General features: G+C 40.5%; 1 protein-coding gene across 1 annotated transcript in view; it reads left to right on the top strand.

Annotated features, from left to right (window-relative positions):
* scarf2 (scavenger receptor class F, member 2) overlaps window positions 1-18,015 on the top strand; it is a 40,072-nt gene extending 22,057 nt beyond the window's left edge. The window contains exons 8-11 of the mRNA XM_053610890.1: window positions 2,585-2,699; window positions 2,997-3,121; window positions 11,448-11,600; window positions 12,114-18,015. Of these exons, the coding sequence (XP_053466865.1) occupies window positions 2,585-2,699; window positions 2,997-3,121; window positions 11,448-11,600; window positions 12,114-13,240 (1,520 nt within the window). The 3' untranslated portion in view covers window positions 13,241-18,015. The remainder of the gene's footprint in view (window positions 1-2,584; window positions 2,700-2,996; window positions 3,122-11,447; window positions 11,601-12,113) is intronic.
* The last annotated feature ends 2,653 nt before the right edge of the window (window positions 18,016-20,668 follow it).

The raw sequence follows: 20,668 nt of genomic DNA, 5'->3' as shown, positions 1-20,668 counted from the left end.
GTGATGTTTTGAGTTTCTATGTGTAGTCTACGATGGCCCATAAGTCAAAACATTAAAAACACAACAGCAAATAGAAAACCACATCAACATTACCTCAAAAACGAAACCTGCGCACATTCTGCTTTCTGATTGGACGCGGCATACGACTGTAATACAGAAATAATGACCACTTTCTCAGTCTGTTATCTAGCTAGCCTAGCAAAACTGATGTATTGCAATTACTTATGTTATTATAGTATGGAGTGATTCTTTCTTCTAAATAACCCAGCTTCCTTTAGGCGGCATTTCAGCCTTCGTATGCTCACATTAGTGTTGTGGGAAGTTGACAACATGTCTAGAATAAAACTGTGAATCCCTCTTGACACAATTAGAAGCACCAGAAGATTCATTTAGGTTTCAGATCTCTGTCTGCTCAGTCTCTCAGACTGATTAACACTGTAGCCAATCAGCAACAAGCATTTGATGTTCAATTAGGACCTCGCTTTTTCTTTTCGAGTTACAGTTGTTGGTGTTTTTGGTTTTGTTGTTGCGTTTGCAAATTAGCTGGCATTGGTTTTGTTGTTGTTCCCAAATTTGTTGTTGTTGTTGTTGTTGTTTTGTGTCCCGTATTGATGTTGTGTTTATTTTGTTGTGATGTTTCCGAATTTGCTGTCGTGTTTTTTGTTTTGTTGTTGTTTATCCAGATTTGTTGTTGTGTTTTTGGGTTTGTTGTTGTTTATCTGAATTTGCTGTCGTGTTTGTGGTTTTGCTATTCTTTATCCAGATTTGTTGTTGTGTCTTTGGTTTTGCTGTTGTTTATCCAGATTTGTTGTTGTGTTTTTGGGTTTGTTGTTGTTTATCTGAATTTGCTGTCATGTTTCTGGTTTTGTTGTTCTTTATCCAGATTTGTTGTTGTGTCTTTGGTTTTGCTGTTGTTTATCCAGATTTGTTGTTGTGTTTTTGGGTTTGTTGTTGTTTATCTGAATTTGCTGTCATGTTTCTGGTTTTGTTGTTCTTTATCCAGATTTGTTGTTGTGTCTTTGGTTTTGCTGTTGTTTATCCAGATTTGTTGTTGTGTTTTTGGGTTTGTTGTTGTTTATCTGAATTTGCTGTCATGTTTCTGGTTTTGTTGTTCTTTATCCAGATTTGTTGTTGTGTTTTTGGGTTTGTTGTTTATCTGAATTTGCTGTCATGTTTCTGGTTTTGTTGTTCTTTATCCAGATTTGTTGTTGTGTTTTTGGGTTTGTTGTTGTTTATCTGAATATGCTGTCATGTTCCTGGTTTTGTTGTTCTTTATCCAGATTTGTTGTTGTGTTTTTGGGTTTGTTGTTTATCTGAATTTGCTGTCATGTTTCTGGTTTTGTTGTTCTTTATCCAGATTTGTTGTTGTGTCTTTGGTTTTGTTGTTGTTTATCCAGATTTGCTGTTGTGTTTTTGGGTTTGTTGTTGTTTATCTGAATTTGCTGTCGTGTTTTTTGTTCTGTTGTTGTTTATCCTGATTTGCTGTTGTGTTTTTTGTTCTGTTGTTGTTTATTTTTTTTTTGCTGTTGTGTTTTTGGTTTTGTTGTTGTTTATCCAGATTTGTTGTTGTGTCTTTTGTTTAGTTGTTGTTTATCCAGATTTGCTGTAGTGTTTTTGGTTTTGTTGTTGTTTATCTGAATTTGCTGTCGTGTTTTTGGTTTTGTTGTTTTTCATCCAGATTTTTTGTAGTGTTTTTGATTTTGTTGTTGTTTATCCAGATTTGTTGTCGTGTTTGTGGTTTTGCTATTGTGTTTCTGGTTTGTTAATGCTGGCCACCGTAGCAATCACATGATTTACCTTTAGTTTCAGGCTGAAGTATTCCTGCATCACAGATATCTTAGAACACGTTGATAATTTCAAACATGAGACTTTTCCTAACAATGAAAACAAAGTTTTATGGGTGAATGAAACACAGCTGTTGCTAGTAACATGCGTTGTTAGGAGTGTGTGTGTGTGTGTGTGTGTGTGTGTGTGTGTGTGTGTGTGTGTGTTCTATGTAGGTCAGTATAGTAGACAGCTGCAGCCTTTAGCATGACTGCCCTGATGGCGTTTCCAGAGTAGTGTCTGATTTTTATGGCTGTGTTTTTTGGCTCCCTTCCTGCTTTCGCAAGAGCGAGTGCAGCTTCTCATAGAAGAGAAAAATACTCCAGGAAAAAGAGGAACAGAGAGAGAAGGAGAGAGAGAGAGAGAGAGGGAGGGGGAGAGAGAGAGAGAAAGAGAGAGAGAGAGCATGTATAGGTCAGTAGAGGGTTTTTTTTTTTATTCAAGCGGAGCTAGGTTACGGATGTATTCTGCTGTATATGTTCTATCCACCATGTTCAAACAGATGGTAAAGCTTTCCATCAGACAATCACAATCTCAACCAATTACACATACTTAGCCCATTAGACGAATCACCTAATCACAGATGTGTATGTAAATCATAATCACTCTCGATTGCACACGCTATGTAACCATTGCACTAAAGCGTTTTGTGCATTCCCAAATATTTTCCCTGTAGCCAGTAGTTAAACCAATCCCTGTCCAATTCCTGTTGCTAATCGCACAAGTCCCTGAAGTTTTATTCTTTCCCCTCTTTCCTTAGATCCTAACCAGCGGATGGGTGTGATCGCTGCAGGCACGCTGGTGTCCTTATTGCTGCTCATCCTGCTCTCTCTGCTCTGCTGCTGCTGCCTCTGTAGCAACAAAGACCGCAATAGGTACGTTAAGGACCACTGTCTAATCAAACACAGATCAAAGCTCTTCCATCTCGTCTAATCTCATCTATGCACTGCAGGATGTTGAATTTGTAATTCTATATCAGCAGCTCTGACAGTAGTGCCAGCTGTAGTGTGGTGACCTTTATTTAACGTTTTGGAAGGACTCTCCAGGACATTTTTTTGTAATGAAACAAAAAGCTCATTGGCATCAGACTGTTGGACCACACGGACGCAGAACACGCAGCAGCCTGAAGTGTAGAGCTGATGTTTTAATCTTTTGTCCTCTCGCGTCTACAGTTCGGACCGGGAAAACTCGACCAGCAGTAAGAAGGCCAAGAGGATCCTGTGTGGACGATTTAGCCGAATCAGCACCAAGCTTCCCAGAATCCCACTGCGCAGACAGAAACTCCCCAAAGTCGTTGGTATGTCCAGGTTCTTCCTTTGAGAAATAAACAATATGAAGATGAATGTGGCTGATGTTCAAGATATCATTAGGAGTAAGTAACAGTAAGTAACAGCAACGTCATTTGCTAAATAAAGTTCATTCTAGTTATGGTAAAGGCTGCGTCTCTCTTGGCCTGTACTAGGATCCAAATGTCTGAATCCACTATCAAGGAGCTGTTTTTATTAAACGTCACGCAATCCCAAATTCTTCCAGATGTGGCAGAAAGCATACATGTGTCTTTTTGAGTATTGCTTTGCATTAAGGTTCCGTTAACTAGCATTATTTACTGCATTAGGTAGCATAAACAAGCAAAGCTAAATGTCGTGAGATTGTGAGTTTGAATCCTGGTGATACCACAGACATTCGTGGCTGAGGGTTGAGAGAGGTAAACTGGATGTGCTGTCTGGGTAGGAGGGATGGCACTCTCTCTCTCTCTCTCTCTCTCTCTCTCCCCTGTCAGTCAATAGGATCTGTGAGCTCATGTATGAGGAAGAAGGCAGATAGCGCTTTTCTCTGAGCATGTTACATCCTGTCATGTGATCGAGCATGATCTCAAAAAGATGGCTGGCTTCATGTGCCTCTGAGGAAACAAGTGTTAGCTTATCATGTGATGGGAACCGATGGCTGATGTAGGGGAATGTGCAAATGACCAAATTGGGGAGAAACTGGGGGCGGGGAGGGGTGGCGGTTGAATTACAGTATGTTACCCATTTCTGAACTCTAGTCTCCAGGTGTAAATATTAAAACTTGCTCTTCAGCCTGCGTTTTTCAATTTTAAGGTTCATTAAGATGTTGTTCATAAGTTTCATTGTACTCAATTAATAATTTATTTGGTTCGCTATAAAAACAATGCCGATTAATTTAAGTGTTCATGTTGTGTACATTGTACTTTGTTCATGTTTTACTTGTGGCGTATTGATGACATTTTGTCTGTATTCACTAATGCATTAATGTCAGTAATGTCAGTTAAGGGTACATAAAGCACTACCTCTTTTGAAAAAAAATTGCTTTAGAGAAGTTCATGAAAGTATCATTTTATATTCTTGTACCGGTTGAGACCAAATTTCCCCAAAAATGTATATTTACTTTATCTTTCTTCACTAAGCCAACAAACAGCGGGAAAGTAAAGATAATAAAAATACTAATTTTTATTCAGTTCATGTACCTTAAAATACAGCATTTTAAAAAGTGATGCAATGTAAATACTTTGATTAATTATTATATTATTATTATTATAATAATTATCATATATGCATTTACAATGAAGAACCAATTACATAAAAACACCCCCCCCCCCAAATAATTAGCGTTTTCTTTTTTTAAGAAATATATATATATAACTTCATGTTTGTAATATGACTATTTGCATGCTTTAAAATTCAGACAGCTCTATTTAAATTGGTAGACGCTTGCATGCTATTGCATGATACAGGACATATCTGAATATTGCTTTAATTTTACACAGTGCACAGCGATCGCTTGTGTCAGTGTTAACGATTTACACCTCAGTTAGTAGGCATTTTATTATTCTTCCTACCGCATTTTAGGAAAGAATAACGCACGTGTTTTGACTTCCAATTACTCAGAAAGTGATGTCATCCTGTGTGAGGAATATAATCTGACATAATTGTGTTGGTTTTTCATAACTGATGAAATAAAAACAGCACACTCAGACTTTTGGACCCTACCGTAAGTACAACGTGTCATTTTTCATAACAGTTAGCAGCCCATGCTTTCCTTTTTTTAACCGCTCTAATTTGAGCCTATATATAAATGGTTGTCTTGATGATGGACATGTTGTTTTACTTGCTTAGGCTTAAGTACACAGTGCTGTTTTTATTAATAGCCATCCACTGTGGTTCTTCTCCATCGCTCTGGGCCGGTGTTATTTATATAAACTGGATTAGTTTACTTGGTTTTAATGTGCATGTTTGTGGGATCTGGTGTTCTCGACTGATGTGCTGCCACACGCCTCACGCCATGTCGCCTTACGTTATTGCTACCAAACATTAATGCTCCTCTTCTTTCTCTGTTTGATCTGGGACCAGTGGTAAAGAGCTGTTGCTGGGTTAAAAAGTGAACCATGGCTACTCGATCAGGGTCTTGTTGCTTTCATTTGAAAGGAATGCTCTCGGTACCGGTCTTATTGCTCTTGGCTCCCTGCAGTGCCGCGTGTCTGTATTATTCGGTCCAAACAGGCACTTTTTCTCCTCCAGTTTCTTCTCTCATTTCCCTATTCCTTATTAAAACCCCTGTGGTTCAGAGCTCAGGTCCAGAGTGATCCTTAATCGAAGACGCTCCTGTTTTTGCCAAGACAGAACCCCTGTGGTGAGCTCTTGTGGTCTGTGTGATACTGGGAAGCTGGCTGTTAAGAAGTTTTTTTGGGGGGGGGGATATTAAGACGTTCCACATAAACATCTTCAACATCTTGGAAACTTTTAGTGAATCTAATCAGTGTGTTGTGCTTTTACCTTCAGTTTGACAATGGGGGAAAGGGGACCCTTAAAGGTGCTATGTAGAACCCAACACTCAGTTTGTATTTGCAGGATCCATTAAAGGTTCAATGTAGAACCCAACAATCAGTTTGTATTTGCAGGATCCATTAAAGGTGCTATGTAGAACCCAACGCTCAGTTTGTATTTGCAGTGACCCTTTAAAGTTCTATGTAGAACCCAACACTCAGTTTGTATTTGCAGGATCCATTAAAGGTTCAATGTAGAACCCAACACTCAGTTTGTATTTGCAGGATCCATTAAAGGTTCAATGTAGAACCCAACAATCAGTTTGTATTTGCAGGATCCATTAAAGGTGCTATGTAGAACCCAACGCTCAGTTTGTATTTGCAGTGACCCTTTAAAGTTCTATGTAGAACCCAACACTCAGTTTGTATTTGCAGGATCCATTAAAGGTTCAATGTAGAACCCAACACTCAGTTTGTATTTGCAGGATCCATTAAAGGTTCAATGTAGAACCCAACAATCAGTTTGTATTTGCAGGATCCATTAAAGGTGCAATGTAGAACCCAACACTCAGTTTGTAGTTACAGTGACCCTTTAAAGTTCTATGTAACACCCTACAGACAGGGATTTTGGTAACCCTGTAGAACTACAATGAACAACACTCCCTTTGGTTTTCCTTAAGGAACCCTTAGGTTCCTTAAGGAACTTTTTGACACTCCAAGCACATTTTCCACCATAAATGTTTACATTATGTGTATTGGTCTTTTGAATGGGTCCGTGTGGAACCAACAGTGTTTTCAGGCGACCAGAAGTGGTCCTTCTATGTCACTGAAATGTTCTGTAATGTTTTTTGTATGTAATGGAGCCTTTATTATGTAGTTATGATTCTTTAGCTATCCCTTGTGCTTCACTGAAGTTCCTATACCTTCATGAAAAGGTGTAATAAAGGGTTCTGTAAAGCAACACCACAGAAGAACCATTTTTGGTTGGCGAAAACCTTTTGATAAATTGGTTTCAAGTTTTTCCTTTTTTTTTTCTTTTGGAGCTCCGCCTTAATGCAAAAACTCACAACACTCACTTACTTCTTTTCATTCCAGACTGCCATGGTGATTTCCTTTGGCAGTCCTCCACTCAGTCATATAACTATGGTTACTTGCGTAGCCTTCAGGTTTTTTCTCTAGCTTTGCTGCTTCTTCAGCTACTCCTTGTACTTCATTCATCCGGGAGTTTTTGGTTTCTTAAAAAAGATTCATCCAATTTTTGGTTTCTTAAAAATCCTTTAATGTTAGATGTTTTGGTGTTTTTCCGCAGTGAATGCAGAATCCCACTAATTGTCCACCGTAAATGTTTACATTGTATATATGTATATATTTTGTACAAACGGTTATTCAGTTCATTGTGGCATCAAGAAAAATAATCACCCACTTAAAGATTGTTTAAGAAGCCTGGGGTCTTTTGGAAAAAAAAAATTAAAAACACTTGGTTTATCTTGGAGAAATGGTTCTACTATGGCTTCAGCCTAAACAGCATTTAATGTGTCTTTATTTTTCAGAGTGTACATAATGGAGGCTTTATTGTGTAGTCGTGCTTTGTGCAGCTTCAACATTCTCATATAGATCTTTTTTTTTTATTACCCTAGGCATTAAAAAGTCCAGCAAAAATGTTTATTGCATCTACTTCACATGATGGCTTCCAGCCTAAAAAGATAAAACTCTCTGAAAGTCACACAAAAAAACCTAAAAAAAAAATAAATTAAAAAAAACCCCACCATGACACGGCATCCTGTGCACATCTATTATTATGTCTTGTCATTTCCTTTTTTTCCTGCATGGACTATTCTACAGTCAAATGCATCATTATAAAAAGGTTTGGTCATGAGTAATAATGTTTAAACTCTACAAAACGGGTCTCATTTAACTTGCAGACATGTTCATGTGTGGCCTACAGACAAGTCACAAGCCAGTGTTTGATATAAAGGCAAGGATTTGCCCAAAGCCATTTGTTCCCTATGAGAGACATGTGCTTCCTTGCTAATTCACCACATCGTAAGTCAAAGAGTCGTCTTCACCATGCCTGTGTAAAAATCCACCCCAAAACAATAATATCTTTGTCAGCCTGGCTGAAGATGAACTTGAGGTTCAGGTTTCAATGAAAACTTCTCAAGCCGCAAAAACCCTCGAGAAATAAAACAAAAATGGAGCCAAAAGCAATAAAAAATGGCGTTTTGTTTTTTTTTTTTTTTTTTTTTTTTGGGTGGGCGGTGACCACTTTTAAAGAAAGGTGTCTTAACATCAGCAGATCAGGGTGAAATGAAATAATGTCCAACCAAATTGGAGACACCAAGCCATGTATATTTTATCCACCAAAAGTTGGAATATTGTATGAAGATAGGAACTGGACACAAATCTAAACCTCCTTTCTTTTTTCCTTTTTTTCCTACCTTTTGCTGCCTTTCAGTGCCTGCTCTCCTCATTGGCTGCACGCTGAGCTAAGGTCTGCTGCTTCCCCCTACTTTTCCCTCTTCCATAGTTTTCGCTCTCTATCCTTTTTGTAACCCTATCCTCAGAGGGGATCCAGCATCCCGAGCATTCCAAGAGAGTGGGGGTTGGGTCAGCCAGAAACAGGAAGTGACCAAATGTACCTCATTCTGTTTTGGCGTGGTGATTTATCTGCCGTAAGGCTGCTCATAATGCAGCGTTGCACGGTCGTCTTTCATAAAACGCACGAAAATAAAAAATTAGCAGCTCTATGGTGGTATCCAATCGATTGTAGGCTCTGAGTCTCTGCTTTCAACATATTGAGCAAATTGGCAGAGACATCAAAAAAGGGAGGATGTAGACAGACTGTGGTTAGTTTCCTATATAACAGAAGGATGAACTATTTTTCCATGAATCTTGCGCAGCCATATGTGCAAGCTTTTGATTGCATTATTTGATTACAGAATGTTTTCAGCCAATAGTTTATATATAACCATGTCATTTCAACATAAGCCATGAGCACATCCACTTTCAGTTCTCCAATTTTTATTTGCTCCCACAGCAAAAAGTCCATTCTTTAGCTCATTTTAGGACTCTTATTTGATTTGATCTGTCTTAAATCTGCTCGCAGCCATTGGCATCGTATCTCCACAGACCCTTTTAGAAGAGAGACGGAAATCTAAGATTAGACCTGGTTTAAATTCCTGGGATCCTCAAAAATATACACAAAGGCACCAATGTGGCTGCGAGTTTTCATTCTGACCAATCAAGAGCCACACCTGAGTCTACTGTATGTCTTGTGCAAAATATAAAATGGCAGTGGCGCAGCAGATACGGAGAGTTTGTGTTTCTCTCTGTGTGGAGGTTTGCTTGTCCTTGTCATGTGCATGTGGGGTTCCTCGGAGTTCTGCAGTTTCCTCCCAAAAGCATATCAGGTGGATTGGCTCCTTGGTGTAAATGGTTGTTCGTGCATGGCACCCTTGCGATGGACTGGTATCCCATCTTGCTTTATGTCCAGTGTTCCTGGGACAAACTCTAGCTCCAGCACCACCCTGACCAATGAAGCGTTTACTGAAGATGAATGAATAAATAAGGGATAAAGGCTCAATTCTCTGATCAAATGAATATTGGAAGAGGGAAAGCATGGCCTTATCAAATTCTGTCCAAGACTTGCAGGCAAAATATATCCCATTAGGCTATACTTGCTCATTTGCTTTAACTGTCTCTAAGTCATGTGGGATGGATGATCAACCATAGTTTGGTGATTGGTGAGGGTGGGGTTTCACAAATATTAACCAAAGCTCCAAAAGACACTATTTATAATATATTATAAAAGGAGCAATTGATCAGTAATTATTCAGATGGTGTACAGGAATCTAAATTACTCACTCACTGACGCACTTTCAGTAACCACTTGCTCAGGGTCATGGTGGATCTCGGGAACACTGGTCGTGAGGCAGGGATACACCCTGGACGGGATGCCAGTCCATTAAAATGAACCTAATTAAAATGCTATGGGGTATTTTAAGTTCTCTGTGCATTTCAACCAACTCCAAGTCATCACCCATATATCTCTGGAGCCCTCTTTACAAGTTCTAAGGTTAGATTTTGCTTAAACCTGGTCTGGTATCTCTGGAGGCATTTTATAGACAGCTGTGTGGCTCAGTGCAGGCTAAATGTGCCAAGAATGTGCTTTGGTCCAACTTGCATAGCAGATTGTGGGTTTGTAGTGGCGTCAAGGCCAGTCTGGGGCCGTCTCTCTGCTCCCAAGGCCTGCAGTTGTCAGCCTTCCGCTAACCCCACAGGAACAAAGCCTTCAGCCTGCTAGCACATAGTTCTCACATGCATGTTGTGCTAGTTTATAGTGTGACATTCCATGGGTTAGCTCTATTAATGTTCTTGCAGTGTGAAAGTATATAGAGCAAATACTTTAGTTTGCATTCTTCTGTGTCTACAATATGTTGGAAAAGTGGTACATGTTAAGTCGTCACTTAACAATACGGTGGTCTTGCTGTTGATTTACACCGACCATCTGTTTGGTTCACATTTTTAGCACAGATGCTACTATTTTTGCTATGTATTATAATTTGATTTACTTACTCTATAAAGAAGTCCATGTCCTGGTGAATCTTAAATACTTAAGATAATTAAATATAATTAAAAAGATGGACTAAAAGATAATTAAAGTGCCTTTTGGAAGGGCTCTATCCATCTTCAGCTATGAAAACAGCCTTCTTGAAAGGTTCAGGGTTCGTTTATACGACAACGATGTACTAAAAAGTTCAAAATCTTGAGCAGCACCAACACAGTCCTGTAGATTTGAATGTCTCGCTCATGCCTATAGACTGAACACATAATACGCGTGCGCGTGACATCATCGTTTTCACTGATTCTCGTGTTTGTACGTTTACATGGAGACGATAACGGCATCGTTTTCAAAAACGTGCATGTTGAAACCCGTTTTCAAAAGTTTGCATTTTTGCGGCCCCAAAGCGCCATTGTCGTGTAAACAAACAGCCAAAAAAACGCATAAAAAGTTTTCTGTTTTTAGTCGAAAACGTTGTCATGTAAACGGCCCCTTAGATTTAAAAAAAAAAAAAAAGTTAAATTGCTTACATCACGTCAGAGAGCTGTAAACAGGCCAGGGTTGGGTTGTTAGCATCTTCTCCAGCTCCTCCTGTCTAAAAGCAGATGTGGAGGATAAACCACAGGCATCCCACAGCTGTCCTCCTTCTCTAGATCAGCAGGAAAAAAAATATCAGAGAATAGGACAAGGAGTCTGGGCCATAAAAAACACTCTGACCCATATTAGGTTTGGAGACCCGTTCTAAACAAAGGTTCATCCAGTTAAGAAGGCTAAATAATCACACATGGTGCTCAAATGAATTTATTTAAACTTTCCGTGAATACTTAAATAGCATTTCCTTTTCAACAGAGCAAAATACACATTCCTGTCATGAAAAATGTATTTTTTGGTTTGAATGTCAGAGTATAAGAACAGTTTAGTCAACTGTAAGTGCCTTAAATCATATGTTAAAGTAGACATCAAACAGTTATAGTTTCAAATGTTTAAACATAACTACGTTCCTTATTCCTCTGTGGAAAAAGAAGAAGAAGGGTTTTGATGGCTTTTATAATTGCTTAATGCATGGATGACTTTGTTGCAGTCTGACTAAAAGGCAATACACACCCTTTCCATGACATCTGCCCAATTGCTTTCTGTGTGGCATCTACCCCCTTCAAGAATCTGTTTCTTCAAAAATAATAATAAAATAATAGCCCTTGTTTCTGGTGAAACCCAGGTAAACATCAGGTGCTTGCTCATTTTGACCCCTGTATTTGTTTTTCTTCTCCCATTTTTTTTCAGTATCTCGCCATGACCCTGAGAACACCTTTGACTGCAGTTTCATAGAGCCCCCATCTGCCACCGAGCATCGGACTCCATCCTGGTCCTCCCAGGAGTCCTTCTCCTCTTTTGAGACAAGTGAAGATGGCCCAGTTTACTGCGTACCACATGAAGGTGAGTTATTGTCAATACCAGCTGCCTGTTTGGCCAACAGGAAGCAGCAATTAGGGAGTTCAGGAATCTCTGAACAATTTTTGTGTTGACCCAGTCTGATGGAAAGCGATTGTGAAGACAGACTCACTGTTGTGGTAATGCCAGGCCTTCAGGCATGTGCACTGTGTGTGCATTGTGAACATACAAACAGGAAATGGCATGAATGGTCGAGTCAGCATTGGGAATGTGGCCAAGCCATGAATCATTTTCTTGTGTAAATAGTTGAGCAGGAGGGAGAATAACAGTTGGTGTTTTCTAAGCAATTTGGTTTGATGGCAAAAAAACAGACAGAAACAGTTCCCAGGCAGTCTTTTTTTTTTTTTTACAGTAATGTGCGAATGCTCTGTGGATCAAACCTGAAAACCAAGATGTGTTATAGTAAAAAGTAAAAAGCTGATTGATAGAGTTGTTAAAATGCAGAACTTCTAGCTCTTTCCCCTTGTTTAACCACTTTCTTCCTCGTGTTTCCTTTAGATACCATAAATGAGGGAAATGCAAGACCCAGCCCCAATGCCACTGCAGAGAATCTAGTTCCTGTCAGTGAGGATGATGCTGGCGAATACACCTCTCTCAAAGACACAAGAGTGACAACAAAGCCTGTCAACGATGGCAGTGAGCAGCCACTGCTAAAGTCAGACAGTGAAGGCTCCACAAGTGGGTCGGAGTCGGCTATGGGACCTCTTTATGCCCGAATTGCACGCCTCTCTAAGAATTCCAAAGAAGAAGAGGACAGTAGCACAGCTGAGACCAAAGCCAATGACAAGGCCACATCCCCTGAAAAAACCAAACCCCGGCCACCAGACCCTTCTACCAAACCAAAGGTGTCTTGGATCCATGGAACTTCTGGAGTCAACCAAACAGAGAAGGGCCAGGCACCTTCCCCACCAAAAGAGAAGAAAAGAACCACAACAGAAGGTTCTGGAAAGGGGGAGGAGAAGCATCGATCTAAGGACAAGTCAAGCAAGAAATGTGAGCAGAAGAATCATGATGGCAAGGGTGATGGGAATGATTCCCCAAGGAAAACCAAAGCTCACAAAGCTTCAGATCCCATCGAGCACATCAATGGAGCTGTCCAGAATGCCTTAAAGAAAATTGGAAACTTCCACTCAGATAGGAAAGGTAGTGACACTACCAAAGAGCCACCCAAGAGTCCAAAGATCATGCATCCTCATATAAACTCAGAGGCGGCCACTCTTCTTGCCGCCCAGCTGAAAGAGAAGACCCAGAGCCTGAATCGCAATGAAGGGCTTTCAGTTGGAATCAAACCCAATGGGGTGTCTACCCCCCAAGCCAACAGGGAGAAGCCCACGCCACCCCAGAAGGCCAAGCGATCAGTGACTGTAGCCAACAAACCCCTTCTACCAACCTCTAATAATCTTCAGAAGATGATTGCTCCTGTAACAGACTCCAGCACCCCCGAGCCTCAAAGCCCAGAAATGCAGGCCATAAATGGGACCCAGATAGGAGATGCAGGAGATGCCACACCAAAGAAAACACCCATTAAAAAACCACCTAGAAAGAAAGGCAAAGAGACAACCTTAGAGACAGAACCTAAGACCACTCCAAAGACGGCTATTATGCCACCTCAGATTATCAAATAGACAATTTATTCGGAAATAACTGGGCTGACCATGCAGTGCCTGCTTGTAGTGAATGAAGCCTTTGATTTAATACTTTCTTGTCTCATGCTCATGATAAACAAACTGTTGGATGGGTATCAAATGGAATTGCCCGATACTGGGTATATTATTCTGCAAGATGTTTTTTTTTTTTTTTCTTCAAATCTTTTGATGTCCAGGACTAGCTTGGAGAAGGAACAGTCACTGGTTAACACATCGTGCCTTGACAGTTGTACTGCTTGTACAGTTTTGAACAAAATTCACAGTTGTATAGTAGGTGGAATTTTATTTGATAAAATTTTATAGGCGGCCAAGTCTGCATTTTCCAAACTGCATACCGATTTTCATATTGATCATTTTCATGCCTTATGACAAAAACGAATTATATTATCCGCAGTATGAGCAAAGGTAGTACTTTGCATATGTGAATACGGTGGTACTATCGTTAGTCATAGTTGAGACACAAGCAGTTCTTCCACACCTATCATATCATATCTTTTAAGAGATTCTGTCATTCTGTAACAGTTCTGAGTTGATGTCTACAGATTTCTCACACCATATTGAGACTATATTTCAATATGTAAGTATATCAGGTGAAACTTGTAAAACTTGACGCAAAGATACCAAAAACATATGCTAAACATCTTCTCTCAGCTAAAAATTTGGATACGATGTTGGATTGTGGCACGCATAGATGTTCTAGCAAACAGTGGAGACTACATACAATGCCTCTTGGATGTTTATGAGTGACAGAGGAACCAGTAATACCATAATGCTGCTGTTAAAGAACATACACGGTCATTTTATTTACTTTTCCTTCCATTCAGTTATTATTTGAATTGCTTACACTTTCAGAGATCTCTCATAGGTCAGATGTCTAGGTCAGACTATTTGTGGTTTTTCAGTAGTAAAGGAATTAACAGCAGCATAGAGAACAATGTGAGGTTTTTGTTGCCTCAGCTCCAGTCACAGCATGTGGACAACAGACCACGGACTGGCGAGAGATTGATAGACGGTGTCGCGTTACAGTTACATAAACAAGTCTGGTGTTATGTTAGAGGGCGAACTGCCAGAAAGAGGATTAACAACCAACAAACTGTGCTAGTGATTATTTTTAACCATAAAGTTTTTGGTTGTGTGTGGCTGTTTCATGGGGTCCACATTGTTCCTCATCTGATTCCCAGGACTGTCAGGCTTTTTACCAATGAGTGCAGCTTACTATATTTTATGGATGTATAATATACAGTGCATTTACAAATGGATTGAAATCCTTTATACACATCCAAAAACGCACTTATTGGATGGTGTATAAAGCAGTGAACAGCATTATATGCCAGTATATTTATTCCTCATATACAGCAACTACAAAACATATGCTGGTTTTGAGTTCAGTCATCAGTAGTTGTTGAAGCATCATCGATTCAGGGTTAAAACTGTACTGTTTTTATTTAATCAGTTATATATTTTTTTAGATTTCTCAAACAAGAAACGTTCTCATATAATAAAAAATAAAAAAATTGGGAAATAAATTAAAATGTAGCGAAATTAAGTCAGTTGATAAGAAATAAAACACTTGGGGTGTGCTGTTGTAGGAAAATAATCAATGATGGTTTTGGTATGATGCTGCCTGACACTGTTAATGTTAAATACGTCGATTATTTTCCTATAACATAATGTCCCAAACTGTATTCTTCCGCTTATACCACAGCAAACGCAAACTTTTTACAAAAATGTTTTAAAGTATGACACGTCATACTATTTATCCATTTATAGTTCTGTTTAATGTCGTGGAACATCCATGAAACAAGTGAGTTCCTGTGAACACTTTTGTTATAGCAGCTATAAATAATTGTTCCCTCACCATCCTATATTTTTTTTAAGGATGTCTTGAAGTTAATAAGACATCAGATGTATTACAGTGAGACTCACTGGTGTGTGTGTGTGTGTGTGTGTGTGTGTGTGTGTGTGTGTGTGTGTGTATAACTGATTAAATAAAACAGTTTCTTCAGTTTAGCTAAATAAAACGATTTAAGCTTTTCTTATCAAACCTGAAAAAAAATAAACTATTACATTATAGAGTTATTTAAATATTTCACATCTTTAAGCCTTAAAGCACTTGTAGGTTATTCTCGGATCTGGGAATAAACTGATCTAAGAGATGACAGTGGCAGAAAGATGCATATTAAAAACTGGACAGTTTTGGAGTTTTATATATAAATATTTAGGCTCTGGTGGTTGTGTTGGATGTGTAATGAAAGAAACGATATTATTGAAATTTGATGTACAGTAAGGATTTTTTTTTTTAATTATTATTATTACCGTCAATCTTTCTATTAAATGGTACCGCAAATTTCCCTTTTTATAATGGTTATTTTTCTACATTGCAAGGTATTTTGTAATAATATTGTTATCTATGTTTGTAAGCTGTGCTTATATGACGTTTATAATATTGTGCTCTTTCTTTTTGTTTCGTGTCAAATGAACTGGCTTTCAAATTTGATACTTTTTTTTTTTTTTTTTAACCCTCCTGCTTTTTTACATTCAAGCATCAGGTACAAACATATACGTATGAACAATTTACTTTGAATGTGTTGTTTCATCATGTTTCTCTGTGGATGTTATTGTTTTAAACGGTAAATCATATGATGCAGAGGTCAGTGAGAGAACTTCATCTACGCTTAAAACCGAGGTCCAGTGATTGATGACAAAGAACACATTTTTATGTTTTTGCACAGACCCTGAAACTGTTCCAGCTACAGTAATAAGCCTGAGATGTGTGTCAAAACTCTGTGTTTTCCACTCTGAGAGGCCTGTGCTGAAGCATGGCCCTGAATTGGTCTGGATTTCTCACTTCATTTGTGTTTGTTTTCATGCTGTTAACGTGTGATTGTTCAATTACCTTGTGTTGAAATAAAAATTAAACCTGTAGCTCCTGAACCTGAACGCAGTCTGCTAGTTTGGATTACAAACTGATAAGGGTCTGAATTTCAACTGAATTCAGCGTTTTAAAGAACAGACATTGCCACAAAGCAGCTTTATAACAATACAGATGTAGATTTCGATCCATAATGAGCAAGCCATAGGCAAACATGACAAGGAAAAACTCTCTGAGATGACATGAGGCAGAAACATTGAGAGAAACCAGACTCAAAATGGAGCTCATCCTCATTCGGTGACATCAGATAATGAGATTATAAATCATTATTGTATATAGGTGTAGAAGAGTAAACACATACAGTATTAAGTGTGTTGAAAGGATGTTCAGTATGAGCAGTGTCCTGGTATGATTAAAGCAGCATATTACAGGAGCAGTTCTTAGGTACAGGTCTGCAGTATCCAGGTGAGATTATCCACTAAAACTATCCCAAGTCATGGGTATAAACTGTTTTTGGGAAGTGTATCTTTAGTGTATCCATGTTGGACCATCCATAGCAGCAGCAAGTGAGTCACAAGTGCAGAAAACAAGCAGAAGTAGAGCATCAGGCAGGTCCAGAGGCAAAGAGGAGCCACATTGCCTCCCTAACTCTTAAATGGAAGAACTTTGGAACAACCTGGGCTCTTCTTAGAGCTCGCTGCCTGGCCAAACTGAGCAATCGGGAGAAGGGCCTTGGTAATAGAGGTGACCAAGAACCCTGTAGTCACTCTGAGTGTGGAGATGGGAAAATCTTGAAGAAGGTCAACCACTCCACTCCGCATGTAACCTTGTTCCCTGAAAAGGGAAAGAGATGTGCCCTCGCGCTTGACCGGTATCTAAAGTCTGTGTGAAATCATGCCTATTTATAGGCCTGCCATGGTCAGGTGATGTGGCAATTATGCGTGTTGTGTGACTATAAAGTGGGACCTATGAACCATGCTGTCAGCCTTTATTATCTGAAGCAAAGATGCAATTGACAGGCATGACCCAGTATAGCAGGGAACAAGGTTACATGCATAACCCAGATGTTCCCTTTCAAAGGGAACTCAACATTGTCTGAGCTTCATGCTGTGGGAGCGAGTATACCCACTCCATCATACTGAGGGTATGGCCTGTCACAAGGCTCCATCAATAGGGGAATGGCTGGTCGAAATGGCGGCCAAGTAGACCACAATTGTAGAAGGGGCCAACATTGCTGAGAAACATTCCTGTAAGATTTCCAGGACTGTAGCCATTGCACAGTTTACTGGGTCTCACTGATGTCCTAGCACTAAACATGGTCTCTACAACCTTGGTTGAGAGAAAGGAATCTATGAGCTGATGTCCCTCAGGGACCAGACTCACATTTTCAATGGTTCCGGCCGAGGGTGATAAATCAACCCCCTGGCTTGAGAATATAGAGCTCCACAAATGGGAATCTCCCAGGGAGTGCTGTCCAGCAGAGATATCTCTGAGAACCATATATGAGCTGGCCAATCCAGTGCTACTAGCAGCAAATGTAGCACGACCTTGGCAAACTCTTGCTAGAGCCTGTGGGAGCAGAGCAATCAGGGGAAAGGGGTACAGATGTGACCTTGGCCAAGTGTGTACCAGGGCGTCCAGCCCTGTCCCTTTTTATGGTGCGGGAGGACTGAGGGCGAACCACAGCGGGCAGCATGTTGTCTCCTCAGAGGCAACTTCACCCACTTGTAGATAAAGCCTCCAATCCCCAGGCCTCAGCCCCTGCCTCGACAGGATGTCTTCCACCACATTCCAATTGCCTGGAAGGTAGATTGCACTCACTGACAAAACCGTCCCTCCACCAGAGAAAAATAAGTTGAGCCTGCGTGAAGGTAATCCTCCCTGGTGGTTGATATATGAGACCACTGCTGTATTGTCTAACACATGGTGATTTCTCAACTGAGGAGAAGGAATTCAGTGCTAGGAGTATGGCCCACACTTATTTATACGCCACACTAGATGAGGGCCACTGAGGAGGGTGTCTGACATTACCATCTTGCGATAAGAAATGCCCCTATAGTGTGACCCGAGACTAAAAACCGGGGACAACTCCAAGTTCTCAGAGTACATAGGTATCGCCGCATAACATTGATTTCTCTCAGGGGTTTCGTCCTCAGATGAGGACATGTTGCTTCCAAACGTGTTGCCTCTTTTTTTTTTAGCTCTGTCGTCACAAACCAATCCTCAAACCAAGTCTGTGAAACCGTACGTTTGAGCGTCAACATCCTGAACCTGTGTGTTCGAAGAGTAAGCTAAAAGATCTAATCCAGATCTAAAACTGGCCGCATGCCCTGTCTTTCCTGTGGATCAGGAAGTAATGGCTGTAAAACCTCCCTCCCTCTGAGAAGAGGTACATGGTCCCTTTGTCCAAGAGAGATCTACTTCCTCGGCTAATGTAGGGCTCTGCCTTGTGCTGACTACTGTGGTGAGCACGCCTCTGAAATGGGGGTGTGGAGCTATGAACTGGACCCAGTAACCCTTTCTATGGATGACAGAACCCATGGAGATGCATTTGGCAGTAGTTTTCACGCTGCCAGATGATCTTTGGTGACATTAACGTTCCACATTTTGTTGGCGGGAAAGCAACAGATTTTCATTGCCCTGTGAAAGCTTGATGACCAGAGAAACTGAAAACATGGGACGACATTGGCTAGGGGAGCCCTAAAGTAATACTGTGGGCTAACTGCCCTAACAACCTCGTGTCCCCTGATACCTCCCTCCGTGGCCCCTCAGGACCACTTCTTTTTGACTTTTTGGCACTGATTATCATTTTAAATCAGGTCTACTAGCAGATTGCGACTGTGGCCACCTGGTCCCCCTGGCTTTCTTCAGGGGGAGGCAGGCAACCACACTCATTTCTGTGCCTCCCTCATAGTTCAGCAGGCCTGTCTGGTAGGCCCTCCATTGTATGCTGATACCCACAAGCAAGACCTGCTGCTGTATAGGTTTTGCCAATGAATGCCAAGGAGGTCTTACACGGCCCGGATGGCAAACCCCCCCACCCCCAATTTTGCTACTGTCGCTGGAGAGAGGTAGCTCCGAAGCACTTCCTCCTCATAGCAAAATAGCTGTACTGTTTATTGCCCCAATGGCCGAATAATCCCACATCGCAGGGTTATAAACACGGCTTTCCACAGAAGTGTGACACTTCATGGTGCATTTCCAGGAAAAAAGGGGGAGTTTTCTGCATTGTGAGGGAACACTCTCTTTCTCACTGGCTCCCCCCTCTGGCTCCTTGGAGTCAGAGAGGGTGGGTTTACCTGAGGGAGAACCCATCACCCTTTGGCTGAAAAGTGAGAGAGTCAAGAGCGGAGTTGCTTTATTGTGCCTTTAAAAAATAATATTAATTAATTAATTAATTAATTAATTAATTAAAAATCAGGCAAATCTCATCACCTGAGCAATACCATCCCAACAGTGAAGCATGATGGTGGTAGTATCATGCTGTGGGGGTGTTTTTCAATGGCAGTGACTGGGGCATTTGTCAGGGTAGAAGGAAAGAGGCTGGTTTTTTGTTACAAATGTACACAGGTGTGCAAGAAGTAAGTCTGGAATTACTGACAACTTGTTTTAGCTGTTCAGAATCGGTTCTTTCTTTTGGGAGTCAATAACTACATTTGTCGTGCTCTTTGATTTTTGAAACTTTGCAGACTTTTTACATTCCCAAACAGCTCTATAACACACTACATGAAAGGTAATAGCTGAAAAAGCATAATAGGGGCACTTTAAAATGAGACATTTCAGTTTTTTGTCAGGAGGATTTAGAGATACTGGATATAGTTTGAGGTAAATACAGGAAACATTTTGGGTGAGAGAGACTGCCATTAGTGAATGCAGAAAGTTTTAGCTCCGGTGCAAAAATAAAGAAGCAGAAAGTCTTGGCTGATCAACAAAAAGATGTCAAAATTTTATTTTTTGCCAAAATATATTGACTGAATTAGAAAATTCCTCTCTGCTGTTGTCATCTCTACTGCTTTAGTCAATAAGAACACACATTTTTGAACTTTTTTTTTACTGAACCGTGTAATGTCCTGGAAATACACCTTGACAAAATTATGTTAGTTTTTCATAACCGATGAAAATACCCAGTCCTTGGCTTGACTTTACTGCACCTTTCTCCCTCTCCCACTTTCCTCCCCGCAGTAATGGATACTTTATGGTTTTCCGCTGACTCCTGGCTGCCTCATGCGAGGCGAGGGTCCACAAGAGCGATGGCAGTGATCACACACTTGTGTACTCGCCAGAGTTTGGAGGAGCCCGAGGAGCCGCCTGGCAAAAAGCGCAGCCGAGACACAACAGGCTCTTTCATGCAGGAACAGTCGGGAGTCTGTGTGAAAGGGGCCCAGGAGTTAAAGCATCATGCGCTGCGTATTTGCCCTTGTTTCTCTTACCTTCTTTAAAGTGGGGGGATGGGGTTGGGTGGGGGAATGGTCATGGCATCATGAGAGGAAGGTTTCTGGGGAAGGACAGTGGGAGTCACGTGAGCTCTGATTAGA

Source organism: Ictalurus furcatus, chromosome 22 (genome assembly GCF_023375685.1).
Source record: "Ictalurus furcatus strain D&B chromosome 22, Billie_1.0, whole genome shotgun sequence".
In the NCBI taxonomy this organism is placed as follows: domain Eukaryota; kingdom Metazoa; phylum Chordata; class Actinopteri; order Siluriformes; family Ictaluridae; genus Ictalurus; species Ictalurus furcatus.
This window is presented reverse-complemented; position numbering and strand designations above follow the sequence as displayed.